Consider the following 27,516-nt stretch of genomic DNA (forward strand, 5'->3'; position numbering starts at 1 on the left):
ACACGTACTCTAGTACTGACGTACAGGTACTATAGTACTGACGTACACGTACTCTAGTACTGACGTACAGGTACTCTAGTACTGACGTACAGGTACTCTAGTACTGACGTACACGTACTCTAGTACTGACGTACAGGTACTCTAGTACTGACGTACAGGTACTCTAGTACTGACGTACACGTACTCTAGTACTGACGTACACGTACTCTAGTACTGACGTACACGTACTCTAGTACTGACGTACACGTACTCTAGTACTGACGTACACGTACTCTAGTACTGACGTACACGTACTCTAGTACTGACGTACACGTACTCTAGTACTGACGTACACGTACTCTAGTACTGACGTACAGGTACTCTAGTACTGACGTACAGGTACTCTAGTACTGACGTACACGTACTCTAGTACTGACGTACAGGTACTCTAGTACTGACGTACACGTACTCTAGTACTGACGTACAGGTACTCTAGTACTGACGTACACGTACTCTAGTACTGACGTACAGGTACTCTAGTACTGACGTACAGGTACTCTAGTACTGACGTACACGTACTCTAGTACTGACGTACAGGTACTCTAGTACTGACGTACACGTACTCTAGTACTGACGTACAGGTACTCTAGTACTGACGTACAGGTACTCTAGTACTGACGTACACGTACTCTAGTACTGACGTACAGGTACTCTAGTACTGACGTACACGTACTCTAGTACTGACGTACACGTACTCTAGTACTGACGTACACGTACTCTAGTACTGACGTACAGGTACTATAGTACTGACGTACAGGTACTATAGTACTGACGTACACGTACTCTAGTACTGACGTACAGGTACTCTAGTACTGACGTACAGGTACTCTAGTACTGACGTACAGGTACTCTAGTACTGACGTACAGGTACTCTAGTACTGACGTACACGTACTCTAGTACTGACGTACAGGTACTCTAGTACTGACGTACACGTACTCTAGTACTGACGTACACGTACTCTAGTACTGACGTACACGTACTCTAGTACTGACGTACACGTACTCTAGTACTGACGTACACGTACTCTAGTACTGACGTACACGTACTCTAGTACTGACGTACACGTACTCTAGTACTGACGTACACGTACTCTAGTACTGACGTACAGGTACTCTAGTACTGACGTACACGTACTCTAGTACTGACGTACAGGTACTCTAGTACTGACGTACAGGTACTCTAGTACTGACGTACACGTACTCTAGTACTGACGTACAGGTACTCTAGTACTGACGTACAGGTACTCTAGTACTGACGTACACGTACTCTAGTACTGACGTACAGGTACTCTAGTACTGACGTACAGGTACTCTAGTACTGACGTACAGGTACTCTAGTACTGACGTACAGGTACTCTAGTACTGACGTACAGGTACTCTAGTACTGACGTACAGGTACTCTAGTACTGACGTACAGGTACTCTAGTACTGACGTACAGGTACTCTAGTACTGACGTACAGGTACTCTAGTACTGACGTACACGTACTCTAGTACTGACGTACAGGTACTCTAGTACTGACGTACACGTACTCTAGTACTGACGTACAGGTACTCTAGTACTGACGTACACGTACTCTAGTACTGACGTACAGGTACTCTAGTACTGACGTACAGGTACTCTAGTACTGACGTACACGTACTCTAGTACTGACGTACAGGTACTCTAGTACTGACGTACAGGTACTCTAGTACTGACGTACACGTACTCTAGTACTGACGTACAGGTACTCTAGTACTGACGTACACGTACTCTAGTACTGACGTACACGTACTCTAGTACTGACGTACACGTACTCTAGTACTGACGTACACGTACTCTAGTACTGACGTACAGGTACTCTAGTACTGACGTACACGTACTCTAGTACTGACGTACACGTACTCTAGTACTGACGTACACGTACTCTAGTACTGACGTACACGTACTCTAGTACTGACGTACACGTACTCTAGTACTGACGTACACGTACTCTAGTACTGACGTACACGTACCCTAGTACTGACGTACACGTACTCTAGTACTGACGTACAGGTACTCTAGTACTGACGTACAGGTACTCTAGTACTGACGTACACGTACTCTAGTACTGACGTACAGGTACTCTAGTACTGACGTACACGTACTCTAGTACTGACGTACAGGTACTCTAGTACTGACGTACAGGTACTCTAGTACTGACGTACAGGTACTCTAGTACTGACGTACAGGTACTCTAGTACTGACGTACAGGTACTCTAGTACTGACGTACAGGTACTCTAGTACTGACGTACAGGTACTCTAGTACTGACGTACAGGTACTCTAGTACTGACGTACAGGTACTCTAGTACTGACGTACAGGTACTCTAGTACTGACGTACAGGTACTCTAGTACTGACGTACAGGTACTCTAGTACTGACGTACAGGTACTCTAGTACTGACGTACACGTACTCTAGTACTGACGTACAGGTACTCTAGTACTGACGTACAGGTACTCTAGTACTGACGTACACGTACTCTAGTACTGACGTACAGGTACTCTAGTACTGACGTACACGTACTCTAGTACTGACGTACAGGTACTCTAGTACTGACGTACACGTACTCTAGTACTGACGTACAGGTACTCTAGTACTGACGTACAGGTACTCTAGTACTGACGTACACGTACTCTAGTACTGACGTACAGGTACTCTAGTACTGACGTACACGTACTCTAGTACTGACGTACACGTACTCTAGTACTGACGTACACGTACTCTAGTACTGACGTACACGTACTCTAGTACTGACGTACAGGTACTCTAGTACTGACGTACACGTACTCTAGTACTGACGTACACGTACTCTAGTACTGACGTACACGTACTCTAGTACTGACGTACACGTACTCTAGTACTGACGTACACGTACTCTAGTACTGACCAGTCGAGTGTCGTCCTAGTTCTGCAAACAGTCCCTTGGAGTCCGGGTGTTGTTGATCTCGGGTGAGGTTTCAAAGGTGAAGGAGTCAAAGTGGGGAAGGGGGCGTGGCTCAGAGGGCGACGGTGCTGGGCACCTCCTCGTAGTGGATGACAAAGTAGGGGTAGCTCTGGTCGTCGTTGAAGATGACGTAGATCTGAGGCTCCACCCAGTTGTCCACACACGAGTCATAAAGGTCACTGGAGGCGTCTCGGGGGCTGACGGGGGGCGGCCGCCGCATGGAGGGATTACCCACCGTGAACCTGGGAGCACACGCATGTTAGCGCAAGTTAAAACTCTCCTATGCAAGGCCAAAACTGTTTATCAACAACACCCGGTAAGTGCAAGTTAAAACTCTCCTATGCAAGGACAAAACTGTTTATCAACAACACCCGGTAAGTGCAAGTTAAAACTCTCCTATGCAAGGCCAAAACTGTTTATCAACAACACCCGGTAAGTGCAAGTTAAAACTCATCTAACATGATTTCACAACTCATATGGAAACAGGGTTTGTATTTATATATAACAATCTTACATGTAACACAATGTTGATATGAGGACAACACTAGTTCAGTCACACACACACATTGACACACTGACACAAACACATACACACACATTGACAAACCCAGACACACACACACATTGACACACACTTACACAGACACACACGCACACAGACACATGCACACACACACATTGACACACTGACACAAACACATACACACACATTGACAAACACAGACACACACACACATTGACACACACTTACACAGACACACACGCACACAGACACATGCACACACACACATTGACACACACTTACACCTACACACACACACACATTGACACACACTTACACCTACACACACTGAGACACACACACACATTAACACACACTTACACCTACACACACACACACATTGACACACACTTACACCTACACACACACACACATTGACACACACTTACACCTACACACACTGAGACACACACACACATTAACACACACTTACACCTACACACACACACACATTGACACACACTTACACAGACACACACTGAGACACACACACACATTAACACACACTTACACCTACACACACACACACACACATTGACACACACACCTACACACACTGAGACACACACACACATTAACACACACTTACACCCACACACACACACACACACACACACATTGACACACACTTACACAGACACACACTGAGACACACACACACATTAACACACACTTACACCTACACACACACACACACACATTGACACACACACCTACACACACTGAGACACACACACACATTAACACACACTTACACAGACACACACACACACACACATTGACACACACTTACACAGACACACACTTACACAGACACACACACACACACACACACATTGACACACACTTACACAGACACACACTGAGACACACACACACATTAACACACACTTACACAGACACACACACACACACACACACACACATTGACACACACTTACACAGACACACACTTACACAGACACACACACACACACATTGACACACACTTACACAGACACACACTTACACAGACACACACACACACACATTGACACACACTTACACAGACACACACTTACACAGACACACACACACACACATTGACACACACTTACACAGACACACACACACACACATTGACACACACTTACACAGACACACACTTACACAGACACACACACACACACATTGACACACACTTACACAGACACACACTTACACAGACACACACACACACACATTGACACACACTTACACAGACACACACTTACACAGACACACACACACACACACATTGACACACACTTACACAGACACACACACACACACACATTGACACACACTTACACAGACACACACTTACACAGACACACACACACATTGACACACACTTACACAGACACACAGATATTGACACACACACATATTGACACACACTTACACCTAAACACACACACACATTAACACACACTTACACAGACACACACTTACACAGACACACACACAAACACACATTGACACACACTTACACCTACACACATTAACACACACTTACACAGACACACACACACACACATTGACACACACTTACACAGACACACAGACACACACACATTGACACACACTTACACAGACACACACACACATTGACACACACTTACACCTACACACACAGACACACACACACACACTAACACACACCTACACAGACACACACATCCTGTACACACACACGTACACACTGACCTGCCAGTGAGGACTTTGGCCAAGAACATGCACATTGACACACACATACACACACAGACACACACATACATACTGTACACCCACACTGACCTGCCAGTGAGGACTTTGGCCAAGAACACACACACACAGACACACACATACAGATACAGACACACACATACATACTGTATATACAGACTGACCTGCCAGTGAGGACTTTGGCCAAGAACATGCACATACAGACACACACATACACACACACACTTACACACATACTGTACACACGTACTGTCCTGCCAGTGAGGACTTTGGCCAAGAACATGCACATACAGACACACACATACACACACATACAGACACACACACACATACTGTACACACGTACTGACCTGCCAGTGAGGACTTTGGCCAAGAACACACACACACAGACACACACATACAGATACAGACACACACATACATACTGTACACACGTACTGACCTGCCAGTGAGGACTTTGGCCAAGAACATGCACATACAGACACACACACACTTACACACACACTTACACACACAGACACACGTACACTGACCTGCCAGTGAGGACTTTGGCCAAGAACATGCACATACACAGACACACACATACAGACACACACATACAGACACACACATACAGACACACACATACAGACACACACACTTACACACATACTGTACACACGTACTGACCTGCCAGTGAGGACTTTGGCCAAGAACATGCACATACAGACACACACACATACACACACATACATACTGTATATACGTACTGACCTGCCAGTGAGGACTTTGGCCAAGAACATGCAGTGGACTCCTTTGTGCGAGGGCTTGGAGAAGTTGTGCGAGTAGACGGCCTTGCGTGCAAAGTAAGATCCCTGACCAAACATGGTGGCATGTTTGCCACACACACGAGGGTCAAAGTTGTGTTTGCAGATGCCTTCCACCACGTCTGCAGACGTGCCGTGGAAGAGGTGGCGCTCGCTCAGCAGCCGCTCCATCTCAGACATGCGCCGCGACATGTACTCCTTCTTCCTGGTGGGGGGGGTCAGAGGTCAGAGGTCAGAGGTCAGCTAAAGTGTCTTGGAATAATGATTGATATTTGGCATCACATGTGGAAAATAAGGAGCAGGAGAAACATATTTTAATTTGAAATGTAACTTCCTCTGATTATAATCCCTCACATATGTTTTCATTTTTTTAATTGTTTTATTATTAAATATTAAAATTAAAAATGAATAAAAATAGATTAAAAACATTTATTTAAGGTGGCGACTTGTACACCGCCTTCCGCCCGATCGTAGCTGAGGTAGGCTCCAGCGCCCCCCGCAACCCCGAAGGGAATAAGCAGTAGAAAATGGATGGATGGAATTTAAAAAAAAAACCTTCCTCTGATTAAATCCTCAGCTTTACTTATTTGTTTTATTAATAAATATTAAAATAAAAATAAAAAATAAAAATAGATTTAAGAAAAATATATTTAAAAAAAACAACCTTCCTCTGATTATAATTCCTACACTATGTTTTAATGGCTATGTTTTAATTTATTTATTTTTATATATATATATATATATATATATATATATATATATATATATATATATATATATATATATATATATATATATATATATATATATATATATATATATACATACATATATATATATATATATATATATATACATACATATATATACATATATATATATATACATATATATATATATACATACATATATATACATATATATATATATACATATATATATATATATATATATATATATATACATATACATATATATATATATATATATATATATATATATATATATATATATATTTTTTTTTTTTTTTTTTTTTTTAATGTATTTATTTATTATTATTTTTTTTTTTTTTAATTATTTGTTTTATATTTAAATATGAAAATTAAAAGCTATGTTTTAATGGCTATGTTTTTATTTTGAATAATATATATATATATATATATATATATATATATATATATATATATATATATATATATATATATATATATATACATTTTTAAATAATTTGTTTAATTATTAAATATGAAAAAAAAGAATAAATAATAATAGATTACAAAAATGTATTTAAAAAAATAACTTTCCTCTGATTATAATCCCTCAACTATGTTATAATAGCAAAGTTATTTTTTTGTTAACATATTTTTTAATTAAAAAAAAAAAAAAAGTTTTATTAAATATAAAAATTTAAAAAAGAAAGAAAATATATAAAAAAGTAAAAAATAATTAAAAATAACCTTCTTCTGATTATAATCCCTTTGCGGTTTTCATTTAAAAACAATACACATTGTTTTGTTTGTTTATTTTTTATTATTAAATATGAATATACGGTAAATATAAATAAATAAAAACAGATAAAAAAATAAATACAAATTATAATCACTCAGCTATGTTTTCATTAAAAAAATTAAAAAATCATCGTTTTAAATTTTTTTTATTATTAAATATTAAAATGAATTTAAAGAACGGATTTTAAAAAATTAATAACTAAAAATAACCTTCCTCTGATGCTAGGTTTTAATGGATACCTTTCCATTTTTTTTTAAATGTATAATTGTTTTAATTATTGGTTTTATTACTAAATATAAAAAGAAAAAAAGAAAAACAGATAAAATAAATTAAATATGAATATAAATAACCTTCTTCTGATTTTAATCCCTATATAATTTTATTTCTAAAGATGAATTTTAAAAAAAAACAGATAAAATAAATCAATAAAAGTGTAACCTTCCTCAGATTATAATCCCTCAAATATGTTTTAATTTTTAAAAATATATATATCATGTTTTTATTTGTTTTATTAAATAAAAATAAGTAAATAAATAAAAACAGATTTAAAAAAATAAATAAATAACTTCCTGTGATTGTAACCCCTCAGCTATCAATGCAGAGAGGAAATGTCAACACAAGCGTGGAAAACACTCAAATAATGTCAACAAAATAGTCAAATCACATTGAACATTTAACAATAAGCTCTTAAAATGAAGGAATATGTAAGAAATTCTTCATAAAGTCTAAGGAAATAGTGCAAAGTGTGAAAATGTAAACAGAGAAATTTGAGAAAAACTATTTTCTGCAGGTTTAGTGGCAGGAAGTTACAGCTGTGCTCTAAAGGGTGAGCGCTAACGTGGTGTGGTGTTAGCGCTCTTGCCTTGCATCATGTACAGACCACATTGGTCTGACTACGGTCCTTTTGGGGAAGAAAAAAAGACTTTCTCTTCTCAGCCATGCAAAGAATCAAGCAAACGTGATAGTTGATACTGTCACCTGATTGGCTGTTAGCGTGTCATGTGATCACTTCCTGCGTTGCTAGGTTACCAGAGAGCGAGTGTCTTTGTTCATGCAACCAACCTTGCTTCCATAATTCCCCTTTCTTCCCACCAAGAAAAATTAATTATGGAATGCCTTTTTTAAATAAGGATTACGCGTCTATTGCGATATATATTGATATCGTTTTATCGCCCAGCCCTAACTGAATGTATCAATTTGAGATTCCCACAGCTTCCTAACAGTATATTGAAAAAAGTACACTCTAGTTTTTGAGTTACATCCTTGGTGAGGAAGATGATAAAAATGATGTTTATTATTTATGCGTATTATTTTGAGATTTCTTTAAAGAGTGGGGAATCAGTGATGTCATACATTGACGGACGTACATATATGGGCATTATCGGATACATTGTGTTGGTAAGCCCCTCCCCTTCTGCTGAGCCCACACAAGTGAGACTGTTGAGGACAACTTAACCTGCCGCCATGATGACTTGATTTGTAATGATATCATTGTATCGGTCACCTCTATCAAGTTGCTGTGGTCCCAAAAAGTTGCGATCCCAAGCCGGTTGGCCCTAAAACCGTTAAGACCTCAAATTGAGCCTAATAATCCATTTTCTTCAGCAACACGCAACTCCTTTGATGGCAGCACATCAAGCGGCAGAAAGCGTGCTCGCTGCTGACCTGGGCGTGACCTCCCGCCAACTCACAGCGTGTGACCTCGCACAGACGGCCGCGCCACGCATCCAAGCGGGCGCACGCACACACGCACACGCACACGCACACACACACACACACACACACGCACACACACACACACACACACACACACACACGCACGCACTTCAATTTGCTAGCATGTCATTTTAAACTAAGAGACGTGACCAAGTCAACCAAGACCAGAGTGATGGCAAATTAAAATAAATATAAAATACAAATACAAACAAATAAAATACAAAACTTTAAATTACTTTAAAAAAACAATTTAAAAAAATGTAATTTAATTAAATCAAACAGACACTATTAAAAAAAAAAAAGTGTAATAGAAAATTAAAAAATTAAAAATACATCAAAAGATACACAATTTTGAAAAATGAATAAAAAGAGTGATAAAATTTTTTTTCAAAATGTAATAAAATAAAAACACAATTTAAAAAAACTAAATAGAATAAAGAGAGTGATGGCAAAATTAAAACAAGAAAATAAAATAAAAACAGACACGATTAAAAAAAAAAAAGAGTAATAGCAAATTAAAAAATTACAAATAAATGAAAAGATACGCATTTAAAAAAAATATATAAAAAGAGTGATAGCAAATGTTAAAAAAATGTAATAAAATAAAAACACCAACACTAATTAACACCAACACACACCAACACTAACCAACACCAACACCAACACTAACACCAATACCAACACTAACACTAATTAACACCAACACTAACTAAAACCCACACCAACACTAACCAACACCAACACCAACACCAACACTAACACCAACACTAACACCAATACCAACACTAATTAACACCAACACTAACTAAAACCCACACCAACACTAACCAACACTAACACCAACACCAACACCAACAAACACCAACACTAACCAACAATAACACCAACACTAACACCAATACCAACACTAACACTAATTAACACCAACACTAACTAAAACCCACACCAACACTAACCAACACTATCACCAACACTAACACTAACACCAACACTAACCAACATTAACGCCAACACTAACACTAACACTAACAAACACTATCACCAACACTAACCAATATTAACACCAACACTAACTAACACCAACACTAACTAACACCAACACTAACACTAAAAAACACTATCACCAACACTAACACTAACAAACACTATCACCAACGCTAACACTAACAAACACTATCACCAACACTAACACTAACAAACACTATCACCAACACTAACACTAACAAACACTATCACCAACACTAACCAACACTAACACTAACAAACACTATCACCAACACTAACACTAACAAACACTATCACCAACACTAACCAACACTAACACTAACAAACACTATCACCAACACTAACCAACACCAACACTAACTAACACCAACACTAACACTAACAAACACTATCACCAACACTAACACTAACAAACACTATCACCAACACTAACCAACACTAACACTAACAAACACTATCACCAACACTAACACTAACAAACACTATCACCAACACTAACCAACACTAACACTAACAAACACTATCACCAACACTAACCAACACCAACACTAACTAACACCAACACTAACACTAACAAACACTATCACCAACACTAACACTAACAAACACTATCACCAACACTAACCAACACTAACACTAACAAACACTATCACCAACACTAACCAACACCAACACTAACAAAGACTATCACCAACACTAACCAATATTAACACCAACACTAACTAACACCAACACTAACACTAACAAACACTATCACAAACACTAACCAACACTAACACTAACAAACACTATCACCAACACTAACCAACACCAACACTAACACTAACAAACACTATCACCAACACTAACCAACACCAACACTAACAAAGACTATCACCAACACTAACCAATATTAACACCAACACTAACTAACACCAACACTAACACTAACAAACACTATCACCAACACTAACCAACACCAACACTAACACTAACAAACACTAGCACCAACACTAACCAACATTAACACCAACACTAACTAACACCAACACTAACACTAACAAAAACTATCACCAACACTAACACTAACACTAACAAACACTATCACCAACACTAACCAACACTAACTAACACCAACAAACACTATCACCAACACTAACACCAACACTAACTAACACCAACACTAACACTAACACTAACTAACACTAACACCAACACTAACTAACACCAACACTAACACTAACCAACACCAACACTAACACTAACTGACACTAACACCAACACTAACTAACACCAACACTAACACTAACCAACACCAACACTAACTAACACTAACTAACACCAACACTAACCAACACCAACACTAACACTAACAAACACTATCACCAACACTAACACCAACACTAACACTAACTCTAACACTAGCTAACCTATCACCAATACTAACCTACACAAACTAACATTAACCTACACTAACTAACCACTGCTTACTTTTACATGACAATATGGATACTTTTTTGGAAACTAATACTCAAATTACTGTAATACTCTACTGTAATACTCTAATAACTGTAATACTCTTAATAACTAATACTTTAATTAGTGTAATACTCCAATGAGTGTAATACTCTACTGTAAAACTCTAATTACTCTAAGGAGTGTATTACTCTAACGAGTGTATTACTCTAATGAGTGTAATACTCTACTGTAAAACTCTAATTACTCTAAGGAGTGTATTACTCTAACGAGTGTATTACTCTAATGAGTGTAATACTCTAATGAGTGTAATACTCTGTGTAATACTCGAATGTAATACTCTAATGAGTGTATTACTCTGAGTTTAATACTCCAATGAGTTTAATACTCCAATGAGTTTATTACTCTAATGAGCGTATTACTCGAATGTAAAACTCTAATTACTCTAATGAGTATAATAGTGTAATAGTGTAATAGTGTAATGAGTATAATGGGTGTAATAGTATAATAGTGTAATGAGTATAATAGTGTAATAGTATAATAGTGTAATGAGTATAACAGTGTAATAGTATAATAGTGTAATGAGTATAATAGTGTAATAGTGTAATAGTGTAATAGTATAATAGTGTAATGAGTGTAATAGTATAATAGTGTAATGAGTATAATAGTGTAATAGTGTAATGAGTATAATAGTGTAATGAGTATAATAGTGTAATAGTGTAATGAGTGTAATAGTATAATAGTGTAATGAGTATAATAGTGTAATAGTGTAATGAGTATAATAGTGTAATGAGTATAATAGTGTAATAGTGTAATGAGTGTAATGAGTATAATAGTGTAATGAGTATAATAGTGTAATGAGTGTAATGAGTATAATAGTGTAATGAGTATAATAGTGTAATGAGTGTAATGAGTATAATAGTGTAATGAGTGTAATGAGTATAATAGTGTAATGAGTATAATAGTGTAATGAGTGTAATAGTGTAATAGTGTAATGAGTATAATAGTGTAATGAGTATAATAGTGTAATGAGTGTAATGAGTATAATAGTGTAATGAGTATAATAGTGTAATGAGTGTAATGAGTATAATAGTGTAATGAGTATAATAGTGTAATGAGTGTAATGAGTATAATAGTGTAATGAGTATAATAGTGTAATGAGTGTAATGAGTATAATAGTGTAATGAGTGTAATAGTGTAATAGTGTAATGAGTATAATAGTGTAATGAGTATAATAGTGTAATGAGTATAATAGTGTAATGAGTGTAATGAGTATAATAGTGTAATGAGTATAATAGTGTAATGAGTGTAATGAGTATAATAGTGTAATGAGTGTAATAGTGTAATAGTGTAATGAGTATAATAGTGTAATGAGTATAATAGTGTAATGAGTGTAATGAGTATAATAGTGTAATGAGTATAATAGTGTAATGAGTGTAATGAGTATAATAGTGTAATGAGTATAATAGTGTAATGAGTGTAATGAGTATAATAGTGTAATGAGTATAATAGTGTAATGAGTGTAATGAGTATAATAGTGTAATGAGTGTAATAGTGTAATAGTGTAATGAGTATAATAGTGTAATGAGTATAATAGTGTAATAGTGTAATGAGTATAATAGTGTAATGAGTGTAATGAGTATAATAGTGTAATGAGTATAATAGTGTAATGAGTGTAATGAGTATAATAGTGTAATGAGTATAATAGTGTAATGAGTATAATAGTGTAATGAGTATAATAGTGTAATGAGTGTAATGAGTGTAATAGTGTAATAGTGTAATAGTATAATAGTGTAATGAGTGTAATAGTGTAATAGTCTAATGAGTGTAATAGTGTAATAGTATAATAGTGTAATGAGTGTAATGAGTGTAATAGTGTAATAGTATAATAGTATAATAGTGTAATAGTATAATAGTGTAATGAGTGTAATAGTGTAATAGTATAATAGTGTAATGAGTGTAATAGTGTAATAGTATAATAGTGTAATAGTATAATAGTGTAATGAGTGTAATAGTGTAATAGTATAATAGTGTAATGAGTGTAATAGTGTAATAGTATAATAGTATAATAGTGTAATAGTATAATAGTGTAATGAGTGTAATGAGTGTAATAGTGTAATAGTATAATAGTGTAATAGTATAATAGTGTAATGAGTGTAATGAGTGTAATAGTGTAATAGTATAATAGTATAATAGTGTAATAGTATAATAGTGTAATGAGTCTAATAGTGTATTGGGTATAATGAGTATAATAGTGTAATAGTATAATAGTGTAATGAGTGTAATAGTGTAATAGTATAATAGTGTAATAGTATAATAGTGTAATGAGTGTAATAGTGTAATAGTCTAATGAGTGTAATAGTGTAATGAGTATAATAGTGTAATGAGTCTAATAGTGTATTGGGTATAATGAGTATAATAGTGTAATAGTATAATAGTGTAATGAGTGTAATAGTGTAATAGTCTAATGAGTGTAATAGTGTAATAGTGTAATGAGTGTAATAGTGTATTGGGTATAATGAGTATAATAGTGTATTGGGTGTGAGAGAAGACTCACCTCTTGTACTTCTCCCAGAGGAAAGGGTTCTGGACCCGCAGGATCTTGATGATCCTGAACTTGGTCTCGGACACGGTCTTGTGGAACAGACTGTACACGGTCCTGTAGCTGCGGTCGTCCCGGGACATGGCCACCTGCAGGAAGTCCTGGCTCATCGCCATGGGCAACCAGGTCTCGGGGAAGAGCGCGGGCGTGCTCGTGGTCGGGGAGAGAGGGTGTGGCGCAGACACGTCCATCAGGGAGATGGCGGACGTGGACGAGGAGGACGGCGGCGACGAAGCCAGACCACCCAAGGTTCTGTGAGGGGACAGAAGAGGCGGGGTTACATTTCATATTACCACTCTACTTCAATTTAAAGACAGCATGAGTCTGCCAGGAGGTGAATAATAAATGTCAATTACCACTCTACTTCAATTTAAAGACAGCATGAGTCTATCATGAGGTGAATAATAAATGTCAATTACCACTCTACTTCAATTTAAAGACAGCATGAGTCTGTCATGCAGTTAATAATAGATGTCACCAAAAACAATTACCACTCTACTTCAATTTATAGACAGCATGAGTCTGTCATGCAGTTAATAATAGATGTCACCAAAAACAATTACCACTCTACTTCAATTTATAGACAGCATGAGTCTGCCATGAGGTGAATAATAAATGTCACCAAAAAACATTTACCACTCTACTTCAATTTATAGACAGCATGAGCCTGCCATGAGGTGAATAATAAATGTCGCCAAAAACAATTACCACTCTACTTCAATTTATAGACAGCATGAGTCTGTCATGCAGTTAATAATAGATGTCACCAAAAACAATTACCACTCTACTTCAATTTAAAGACAGCATGAGTCTGCCATGAGGTGAATAATAAATGTCGCCAAAAACAATTACCACTCTACTTCAATTTATAGACAGCATGAGTCTGTCATGCAGTTAATAATAGATGTCACCAAAAACAATTACCACTCTACTTCAATTTAATGACAGCATGAGTCTGCCATGAGGTGAATAATAAATGTCGCCAAAAACAATTACCACTCTACTTCAATTTAATGACAGCATGAGTCTGTCATGCAGTTAATAATAGATGTCACCAAAAACAATTACCACTCTACTTCAATTTAATGACAGCATGAGTCTGTTATGGAGTAAATAATAAATGTCACCAAAAACAATTACCACTCTACTTCAATTTAAAGACAGCATGAGTCTGTCATGCAGTCAATAATAAATGAGTGTTTTTCATAACTACCATTGTTCTGTTTGACTCATTTCAAGACAAGTATGTATGATTCCTGCTGATATCAAATCGGTATTGGCCAATACTGAAGGCTGTATCGTATTGGAAGTAAAAATGATGATGAAAAAGTGTTCTTGTTGCATAATCAGATCAATATACAATTTACAAGATAGGAAACGGTTTATTTTTTGGTCAAAATGAAAAAGAACAAACACATTTAGCAATAGACGCTACATTCCAGAGTATAAGCCACTGCTTTATTCCTACACTTTGACCCCTCAGGCTTATAAAAGAGTGCAACTAATTCAAGGTTTTGTCTTCACTGACGGCCACAATTGCAAATAGTAAAAAACTAACAAACAAAAATAAAAAAAGGCGAAATTTCTGAAAAGGTTTGTGCTGTGGCGCCATCTTTTGGACGAGTGTCCTTTCATTTAGTGCTTTCAACCGGAAGTACAAGTGCCGTTCAGTCTTCAAGTCGTCCATAGCGTTTCTACCATTGCAGATTCTTCATCCATCCCTCCAAGCAACGTTTGTAAGTTTTACAACACAACTAAAACAACCCTTACTTGCTAAAGTGTCCCATGTGTGATGTCTGCAGGAGTGTTTCCATGCTGTCGTATTCTAACCAAACTAGCGTTATTAGCATGAGCTAATATGCTAACACCTTTACAAGTGTCTGTGTTACTACTATTAACTTCAAATGACACTCTTTTTGTATTGTTTCACTTTCACAAATTGCTCAGTAAATCCACCAAAACGTCAATGTGGAGTTATTGAGTCCGTTTAGCTGATTGGAGAGCTAGCTTGTGCAGTGTGTGGGTCCATGACCATGACTTCTGTTTTGTTTCATCCGCCGTTTTACTGCCTTGTTACAGACACCGTTTGGAAACAATTGATGTAAACCAGGGGTCACCAACCTTTTTGAAAGCAAGAGCTACTTCTTGGGTAGTGATTAATGCGAAGGGCTACCAGTTTGATACACACTTCAATAAATTGCCAGAAATAGCCAATTTGCTCAATTTACCTTTAACTCTATGTTATTATTAATAATTAATGATATTTACACTTAATTGAACGGTTTAAAAGAGGAGAAAACACGAAAAAAATGACAATTAAATTTTGAAACATAGTTTATCTTCAATTTCGACTCTTTAAAATTCAACCGAAAAAAAGAAGAGAAAAACTAGCTAATTTGAATCTTTTTGAAAAAATTTAAAAAAAAGAATTTATGGAACATCATTAGTAAATTTTCCTCATTAAGATTAATTTTAGAATTTGGATGACATGTTTTAAATAGGTTAAAATCCAATCTGCACTTTGTTAGAATATATAACAAATTGGACAGACAAATCATTATTTCTTCTAGATTTTCCAGAACAAAAATTTTAAAAGAAATTCAAACGACTTTGAAATAAGATTTAAATTTGATTCTACAGATTTTCCAGAATAATTTTTTTGAATTTTAAACATAAGTTTGAAGAAATATTTCACAAATATTCTTCGTCGAAAAAACAGAAGCTAAAATGAAGAATTAAATTCAAATGTATTTATTATTCTTTACAATAAAAAAAAATTAATTTACTTGAACATTGATTTAAATTGTCAGGAAAGAAGAGGAAGGAATTTAAAAGGTAAAAAGGTATATGTGTTTAAAAATCCTAAAATCATTTTTAAGGTTGTATTTTTTCTATAAAATTGTCTTTCTGAAAGTTATAAGAAGCAAAGTAAAAAAATAATGAATTTATTTAAACAAGTGAAGACCAAGTCTTTAAAATATTTTCTTGGATTTTCAAATTCTATTTGAGTTTTGTCTCTCTTAGAATTAAAAATGTCGGGCAAAGTGAGACCAGCTTGCTAGTAAATAAATACAATTTAAAAAATAGAGGCAGCTCACTGGTAAGTGCTGCTATTTGAGCTATTTTTAGAACAGGCCAGCGGGCTACTCATCTGGTCCTTACGGGCTACCTGGTGCCCGCGGGCACCGCGTTGGTGACCCCTGATGTAAACCATTTCACAACATAAATTGATCTGCGACTTATACATGGAAACATGTTTTCTTCTCTAAAGTTTAGTGTGTGTTCAAGAGGCTTTGATCAGTGGGATTCTGAGCACACGTGAGTTTTTCTGGTCTGGTCTCCGTCTCCCCACCATGGACGTCTTCACCCCCAGAGACCACACTGAGCAGTGGAGGAATGAGCGTGGCCCGAGTGGGACGAGGGAGAGGACTGTCAATCAAGTCAACCACCTCCACCTGGAAGGCCTGCACACACACACTCTTCTGACACACACACACACACACACTCTTCTGACACACACACACACACACATACACACACACACTCTTCTGACACACACACACTCTTCTGACACACACACACACCCGCGCTTTGTAGACGATGTGGGGACATTTACAGGACTACACACACACACACACACACACACACACACACACACACACACACACACACACACACACACACACACACACGCTTTGTTGACGATGTGGGGACATTTACAGGACTACACACACACACACACACACACACACACACACACACACACACACACACACACACACACACACACACACACACACACGCACACGCACACACGCACACACGCACACACGCACACGCACACGCACACGCTTTGTAGACGATGTGGGGACATTTACAGGACCAAACTCCTCCCAGTCACGTTTCACACTCCATTCAGCCGGTCTGGAAACTATTTAGCGCCCTCCATCTTTCACGTTGTTGGCTGAGCTCCTCCACCTCCCACTCCCACTCCCACTCACTGTCCCTCTCTGTGCTCCCATCATCATCATCATCATCATCATCATCATCATCATCATCATCATCATCTCCCACACTCCCACGTCTTCCTTTTTCACGGCTGCCAGGTCTGGTACGAACAGCTCGTTCCAGTTTGCACATGACTGCCTGCCAACCAGGTGAGACGCTCTTCTTCAGGGGCGGGGTCAAGTCCAGAGATGTGGGCGTGTCTCTGTCCTGTTTGATGAGCGCAAGTTCTGCTCTCCTGATATTGGTCATGCACCAACCACGTATCCCACCAGGCAGGCAGTCTGACACCACATCAACTTAAATGAAACTTCATGACAGGAATTACATCCAGGTTGAGAATTTAGAAGCCCAAACCACTCTTGGACTGTTTACACTGCAGCTCAAAGTGGTCCAAATCGGATTTTTCCGAAATCAGATTTTTTCCAGCGGACTGTTTACATTGCAAGTACAATGTGACCTTAATCAGACTTCGTATAAACGCGCAAAACCCCCAATGTGGCCCCAAAGTGCAATTAATGTGGCTCCAATGTGGTCCGACTACTGGATCCAATGTGGTCCCAAAGTGGCCTCAATGTTGCCCCAATGTGGCCCCAAAGTGCAATTAATGTGGATCCAATGTGGTCCGACTACTGGATCCAATGTGGTCCCAAAGTGGCCTCAATGTTGCCCCAAAGTGCAATTAATGTGGATCCAATGTGGAACATCTGACTGTTGGGAGTACATGTAGTGTAGTGTCATCTTTAGCAGACTCCCCAATGTGACCCCAATGTGGAATTAATGTGGAATTAATGTGGAATTAATGTGGATCCAATGTGGTCACAATGTGGTACAATACTGGATCTAATGTGGTCACAATGTGGTCAAAATGTGGTACAATACTGGATCCAATGTGGCCCCAATACTGCATCTAACGTAGCCTCAATGTAGTCACAATGTGGCCCCAATACTGGATCCAATGTGGAATTAATGGGGCCTCAATGTGGTCACAATGTGGCCCCAATACTGGATCCAATGTGGTCCCAATGTGGTCCCAAAGTGGCCCCAATGTGGCCTCGATGTCACTTGCATGCGCAGTTAGATCAAATGAAAACAAAGGAAGTTGACCGGGAGGAAGTCGCTACTACTACTACAAAATAAAATACAAATTGCCACACCTTAAAAATAAGTGTTTTTTTAGGTGAAAATACATGTTTACATTGCAAGTACAATGGGATCTTCATCAGACTTTGCAAAAACGTGCACAGGCCCCAATGTGGCCCCAATGTGGATCCAATGTTGCCCAAATGTGCATCCAATATGGCCCTAATGTGCATCCAATATGGCCCTAATGTGCATCCAATATGGCCCCGATGTGGATCCAATGTGGAACCAATGTGGTTCTAAAGTGTGAATAACAGACTTGGGTGGCTACATGATGTACAAACAAGCGTTAGCATTAGCATTAGCACGGTGCTACTCACTCTAAGAGGGGAGCCAGCATCACCGAGGACATGAACATGGGTCGCTTTTTGATCTGGCGCCTGAAGCCAAACATGGCGTTCTGCTGGAAGCCCTCCCTGATGTTCAGGATGTACTGGTTCTGGAGCGTGATGAAGCGCACCTCCTTCAGACCCCTCACCGTGGCCTTTTCGATGAGCTTCACCACCGGCTGTTGGAGAGAGAAGAGCCTTTGAAGTCACAATACGGAGAGGAAGGAAGTTGGAGAAGCTGGGTGGGATTCTGGGGCTTGGCGATATCACTCCTAATTGTATCGTGTTTTATCATTCGATAATTATTGATATTATTTGTAAGCTATGGGAAATAAGGAGATAAATATATTATAGAAACCTGAGAAAAAATATTTTCTGCAGGTTTAGTGCCAGGAAATAACGTCTGTGTAACATTAATTTGCCCTGTTATTCTTATTTAACTATGGAAATGAATTTTTGTTATGCAGTAATTATGTAATATTATATCGGGCGATATTGATAATTATTGATGTTTTATACGACCCATGAAAAATAAGGAGCAGGACAATAATATGTTTTATTAGAAATTTAACTTCCTGGGATTATACTGTCTCAGCTATCAAGGCAGAGAGGAAATGTCAACACAAGCATGGAAAAGACTCAAACAATGTCAACAAAATAGTCAAATCACATTGAACACTTAACAATAAGTTCTTAAAAATAAGGAATATGTAAGAAATGCTCCATAAAGTGTAAGAAAATAGTGCAAAGTGTGAAAATGTAAACAGAGAAACCTGAGAAGAACTACTTTCTGCAGGTTTAACACCAGGAAATAACGTCTGTGTAACATTAATTTGCCCTCTTATTATTATTTAACTATGGAAAGGAATTTTTGTTTTGCCGTAATTGTTTAAATATTATTAATATATCGGTCAATATCAATAATTGACATGTTTTATGACCTATGGAAAATAAGGAGCAGGAGAAATATATTTTATTTGAAATGTAACTTCCTGTGATTGTAATCCCTCAGCTATCAAGACGGAAAGGAAATGTCAACACAAGCATGGAAAAGACTCAAACAATGTCAACAAAACAGTAAAATCTCTTTGAACATTTAACAATAAGCTCTTAAAATGAAGGAATATGTAAGAAATGCTTCATAAAGTGTAAGAAAATATTGCAAAGTGTGAAAATGTAAACAGAGGAACCTGAGAACTATTTTCTGCAGGTTTAACGCCAGGAAATAATGTCTGTGTAACATTAATTTGCCCTCTTATTATTATTTAACTATGAAAAGGATTTTTTGTTTTGCCGTAATTGTTTAAATATTATTAATATATCGGTCAATATCAATAATTATTGACATGTTTTATGACCTATGGAAAATAAGGAGCAGGAGAAATATATTTTATTTGAAATGTAACTTCCTGTGATTGTAATCCCTCAGCTATCAAGGCAGAAAGGAAATGTCAACACAAGCATGGAAAACACTCCAACAATGTCAACAAAAATAGTAAAATCACATGGAACATTTAACAATTAGCTCTTAAAAATAAGGAATATGTAAGAAATGCTTCATAAAGTGTAAGAAAATAGTGCAAAGTGTAAAATGTAAACAGAGAAACCTGAGAAGAACTACTTTCTGCAGGTTTAACGCCAGGAAATAACGTCTATGTAACATTAATTTGCCCTGTTATTCTTATTTAACTATGGAAAGGATTTTTTGTTTTGCAGTAATTGTTTAAATATTATTAATATATCGGTCAATATCAATAATTGACATGTTTTATCACCTATGGAAAATAAGGAGCAGGAGAAATATATTTGATTAGAAATGTAACTTCCTGTGATTGTAATCCCTCAGCTATCAAGACAGAAAGGAAGCATGGAAAACACTCAAACAATGTCAACAAAATAGTAAAACCACATTGAACATTTAACAATTAGCTCTTAATAATAAGGAATATGTAATAAATGCTTCATAAAGTGTAAGAAAATAGTGCAAAGTGTGAAAATGTAAACAGAGAAACCTGAGAAGAACTATTTTCTGCGGGTTTAGTGGCAGGAAGTTACAGCTGTGCTCTAAAGGGTGAGCTAAGTTGGCGCGGTATTAGCGCTCTTGCTTTGCATCGTGTACAGACCACACTGGTCTGACTACGGTCCCTTTTCCTCTTTCTCTTCTCACACCATGCAAGGAATCAACCAAACCTGATAGTTGATACCGTCGCCTGATTGGCTGTTAGCGTGTAACGCCCACTGATCAGCGATCACTTCCTGTGTTGCTCGGTTACCAAAGTCGCTTACAAATCGTTTTTTTTTGGTCCCGGCTTTTAAACCTGTAGTTGCTTATTTGGGCTTGCTTTTCTGTCTATGTGTGCCTTTGTTACAGCAACCACAATTCCACTTTCTTCCATTGAAGAAGAAAAAATGATTGAACTTTTATCGAATGCATTTTTTTTTTTAATTGATATTGATTACGTGCGTGTCGTGATACATATTGATATCATTTTCTATTCCAACTACTGGGTCACCTCAGAGTATTCCCTCCAGCCAAAGTTGTCTCTGCAGTAGTACTTCCACACGGTGTGACAGCTGGGGGCGGGGCCTGAGGTTGTCCCCGGCACGGGGAAGGGGCTCGGGGGAGTGGTCAGCCGGCGGACGCGGTCAAACTTCAGGTCACCCACCCGCATGGCTCCAAAGTCCAGGGAAAACACCGAGCCCCTGAAAGCACACAAAAGGAAGACGTCATTGAAGGCAACATCATTTGCATTCCTAAATTGGTGACGCGTTCCGAAGCGGCCACATTAACCCGGAGCACCTTGACCAGACCTCTAATGAGTCAGCCAGTGAGTCAGTTCACACCGACACAACCCAGGAAAACATCCACGCCGCCGCTAAAGACGCCGTTTGTGCGTTTTTATCACAACACAACATGATGAAGGACAAATGGACAAGTTCATGTTTGTAGGAAATGTAGGAAAATGGGAAATGATGAGGGGGAAATATGTTTTCATATGGTTTGTGTAGGACAGACCTGGGCATTCTGCGGCCCTTTGTGCGTCCCTGTCCGGCCCGCGTGAGGCCAATTATAAATTACAAAATACATTTTAAAAAGTATCTATGTCGAGTGTGCAATACAACAGTGCTGCTTTTGTTTTGAAAATCATTATTTGTATTACTTCCGTGTGGACGTATGCGTGTGCGTGATTGTGAGTGAATGTGAACAGCTGCAATCACAAATTACAAAATAAAGTTGAAAAAACATCTATGTCGTGCGCGCAATACAACTGTGTTGCTTTTATTTTGAAAAGTATCATTTATGGGCGTGTGTCCGTGTGTAACCTGCGAGTGAAGGTGCACATGCAGCGACAAGTGATGCACGGTTTACACCCGAGACGCTAAAAAGAGAAAAGTTGATGAGGAATGGCGTGTTTTCAACAAGACATGGACTGCCAAGCAACGTTCCCTCTAAGGTGCGTGCCTGCGCAATTGCGCACTGCTCAAGCGTCCGCTGCGCGCAGCAAATATATGCCGCGCACCAAATCAAATCCCATCTGAATTCTAAACAAAACAAACACATTTATTCTGTGTAATTTTGCAATGCAACTTTGAGTGACAGTGACAACAAGAGGCCCTAACGGTGTTCGTCAACACCGTTCAATTGAACACCGTTCAATTATTGTAACGTCTATCGAGATGCTTCGAGGACAGGAATTATATCCATCACTTTATTGAGCAAAACTGTTTATATTCGGCCATAACCACACCAAAAACATGAGTAAAACACTTCTATCTGGAAAAACTAGTCATTTTCTGCCGTACAAACCAGGCCAAAACCAACTTGTCATCTGTCACCAACACGCATACCACTAAACCACTGCTGCGTTTATGGCCACACAAAAAGTCGGGACAACTCAAACACCACACAAAGTTACACTATGACTCCTCAGTCATACGTGTGCTTATTTTACTGTCATTTATTATTAATGTTAATTTATTTATATTAGTCATGGAATGCTGTTACACACACTATGTTGAAGTATTACTATTATTACTAATTATTATTATTATTATTATTTATCTTACGGTATATATAAAAAATAATATTGAGCAAAATTTAATTGAAATATTGTGGATGTGGCCCTCCAGCAGTGCTCGGGGTGCTCATGCGGCCCCCGGTAAAAATTAATTGCCCACCCCTGTTGTAGGAGGACAAACGGGACACAAACCTTCCTAGCTGTTAGAAATCCCACTGTTTACATCAAACACGCTTCACTGATGACAGTATTTGGCGAGCGCCGTTTTGTCCTATTCATTTCAGCGGTCCTTGAACTCAACGCACTTTAGTTGAGTTTATTAAGGATCCCCATTAGTTCACACCGCAGTGGAGACTACTCTTCCTGGGGTCCAGGCAAAAACATCACACCATCACAAAACAAAAGATTACAACGCAGTACAACATGATCAAATAATAAAATGTTGTAGTACAAAAATAGCAACAACAAAGAACCAAAAAAAACAAAAAAAAACCAATAACTTTAAAGGCCTACTGAAAGCCACTACTAGCGACCACGCAGTCTGATAGTTTATATATCAATGATGAAATCTTAACATTGCAACACATGCCAATACGGCCGGGTTAACTTATAAAGTGACATTTAAAACTTCCCGGGAAATATCCGGCTGAAACGTCGCGGTATGATGACGTATGCGCATGACGAAGTCCGAGTAACGGAAGTTATGGTACCCCGTAGAATCCTATACAAAAAGCTCTGTTTTCATTTCATAATTCCACAGTATTCTGGACATCTTTTGCAATTTGTTTAATGAACAATGAAGGCTGCAAAGAAGACAGTTGTAGGTGGGATCGGTGTATTAGCAGCGGACTACAGCAACACAACCAGGAGGACTTTGTTGGAGCGCTAGCCGCGCTAGCCGCGCTAGCCGCCGACTTCACCTTGACTTCCTACGTCTCCGGGCCGCCAAACGCATCGGGTGAAGTCCTTTGTCCTTCTGCCGATCGCTGGAACGCAGATGAGCACGGGTGTTGATGAGCAGATGAGGGCTGGCTGGCGTAGGTGGAGAGCTAATGTTTTTAGCATAGCTCTGTGCAGTCCGGTTGCTAAGTTAGCTTCAATGGCGTCGTTAGCACAGCATTGTTAACCTTCGCCAGCCTGGAAAGCATTAACCGTGTATTTACATGTCCACGGTTTAATAGTATTGTTGATTTTCTATCTATCCTTCCAGTCAGGGGTTTATTTTTTTGTTTCTATATGCAGTTAAAGCACGATGCTATCACGTTAGCTCGTAGCTAAAGCATTTCGCCGATGTATTGTCGTGGAGATAAAAGGCACTGAATGTCCATTTCGCGTTCTGGACTCTCATTTTCAAGAGGATATAGTATCCCAGGTGGTTTAAAATACAAATCCGTGATCCACAATAGAAAAAGGAGAGAGTGTGGAATCCAATGAGCCAGCTTGTACCTAAGTTACGGTCAGATCGAAAAAAGATACGTCCATCACTGTCTCTCAAGTCCTTCACTGTAACGTTCCTCATCTACGAATCTTTCATCCTCGCTCAAATTAATGGGGTAATCATCACTTTCTCGGTCCGAATCTCTCTCGCTCCATTGTAAACAACGGGGAATTGTGAGGAATACTAGCTCCTGTGACGTCACGCTACTTCCGCTACAGGCAAGGCTTTTTTTTTATCAGCGAGCAAAAGTTGCGAACTTTATCGTCGATTTTCTCTACTAAATCCTTTCAGCAAAAATATGGCAATATCGCGAAATGATCAAGTATGACACATAGAATGGATCTGCTATTCCCGTTTAAATAAAAAAAACCCACTTCAGTAGGCCTTTAAAAGTAATTTTGATAGTAGGCTAATATAGACACATCATGTGTTGCCTTCATTATAACACTTATATAAGACTTTTAAAGTCATTTTGATAGTAGGCTAATATAACTAATATAGACACTTACATCATGTGTTGTCTTCATTATAACACTTATATAAGACTTTTTAAGTCATTTTGATAGTAGGCTAATATAGACACTTACAACATGTGTTGTCTTTATTATAACACTTATATAAGACTTTAAAAGTCATTTTGATAGTAGGCTAATATAGACACTTACATCATGTGTTGCCTTCATTATAACACTTATATAAGACTTTTAAAGCCATTTTGATAGTAGGCTAATATAGCTAATATAGACACTTACATCATGTGTTGCCTTCATTATAACACTTATATAATACTTTTTAAGTCATGTTGATAGTAGGCTAATATAGTTAATCTAGATAACACTTAATGTGCATTTGGTGGCCTTTCTTCACCTCGCGCTGTCTGGAAAAGTAAAAAGTATTGTGTGTGAGTTTTAGGGTGGAGTGACGGTCCGTCTACATTAGTCCTCCATATGGCCGCTGGCAAAGAGTGTTTCTGGGTCAGACATTAATATGGGCATCATACTGTACATTGGCACGCTATGTCAGCAGACCCAGACAGCGGCGCAGACACACACACACACACACACTTCTAGAGACACACATGTCAACTACAATAAATACTCAACACGGCCAAAAGGAAACACGCACGCACGCACACACACGCCCTCTTCAAGGTTAATGGGCTCATTGATTTGGTTTCCCGGGAAACTAATTGACAGAAATGTCCCTGGTGATTGTGCGTCCGTCTGGAAGTGTTTAAAGAGCAGTGTGTGCGTATGAGTGCACTTGTGTGCATGATGTCACTAAGATGACATATCAAAACAACACTAAACCAAAAAAATGGTGTTTACTTTTTGATATCAATATAAAACCCTAATGGCTAATGAAGATAAAGTCAAATAAACAATCTTTGTTGTTCAACAACAACCATGTATTTCAGTGGCCAACAAAAATAAAGAGGAGTGACACCTCTGACATACAACACACAATCTTTGTGCCTCATAGACCAGTGATTGTCAACCACTGTGCGATATTGTCTGGTGTGCCGTGGGAAATTATGCAACTTCACCTAATTGGTCCAAAAAACATTTTTTGCAAATCAATAATCACAACAACGTGCCGTTGTCTAGTGCCTGTGCGGTGTAGAGCTTGGCAGGGTCATCTTGTAATACTCCATACCAGCAGGTGGCAGCAGGTAGTTCATTGCTTTGTAGAAGTGGGAACGCGTCAAGGAATGGTTTGTCGTGATCCCAATATGCAGAGCACAGCAGGAGACAGCGTGCAGGTAAAAAGGTATGTAAAGCTTAAACCAAAAATAGGAAAAGGCCCCGAAGCTTAGGGATGGCTATGTAAAACAAAAGTAAAACTGAACTGGCTACAAAGTCAACAAAAACAGAATGCTGGACGACAGCAAAAACTTACAGCGCGTGGCGCAAAGACGGCGTCCACAAAGCACATCCCGTACATGACATGACAATCAACAATGTCCCCACAAAGAAGGATAGCGTACGCACAACTCAAATACCGTATTTCCTTGAATAGCCGCCGGGGCGCTAATTAATTTAAAACCTTCTGTCACTCCGGCGCTTACCAGAAGCCTGCGGGATGGGCAAGCATGCGCTAATTATTTTAAAACCTCTTCTCACTCCAGCGCTTACCTTATCATGAAAAGCACATTTAATAAAAAAAGTCTTCCTTATC

At 38.1% G+C, this 27,516-nt stretch overlaps 1 protein-coding gene across 1 annotated transcript in view; it reads right to left on the reverse strand.

Moving 5' to 3' along the window:
- Positions 1-2,914: 2,914 nt before the first annotated feature.
- Positions 2,915-27,516, reverse strand: part of LOC133663687 (protein mono-ADP-ribosyltransferase TIPARP-like) — a 46,075-nt gene continuing 21,473 nt past the window's right edge. Inside the window, exons 2-6 of the mRNA XM_062068371.1 lie at positions 22,395-22,584; positions 19,873-20,060; positions 14,360-14,656; positions 6,065-6,322; positions 2,915-3,245 (exon numbers count right to left, since the gene is read on the reverse strand). Coding sequence (XP_061924355.1) covers positions 3,056-3,245; positions 6,065-6,322; positions 14,360-14,656; positions 19,873-20,060; positions 22,395-22,584 — 1,123 coding nt within the window. The 3' untranslated portion in view covers positions 2,915-3,055. The remainder of the gene's footprint in view (positions 3,246-6,064; positions 6,323-14,359; positions 14,657-19,872; positions 20,061-22,394; positions 22,585-27,516) is intronic.

The sequence above is a fragment of the Entelurus aequoreus genome, linkage group LG13, assembly GCF_033978785.1.
Source record: "Entelurus aequoreus isolate RoL-2023_Sb linkage group LG13, RoL_Eaeq_v1.1, whole genome shotgun sequence".
Taxonomy (NCBI): Eukaryota; Metazoa; Chordata; class Actinopteri; order Syngnathiformes; family Syngnathidae; genus Entelurus; species Entelurus aequoreus.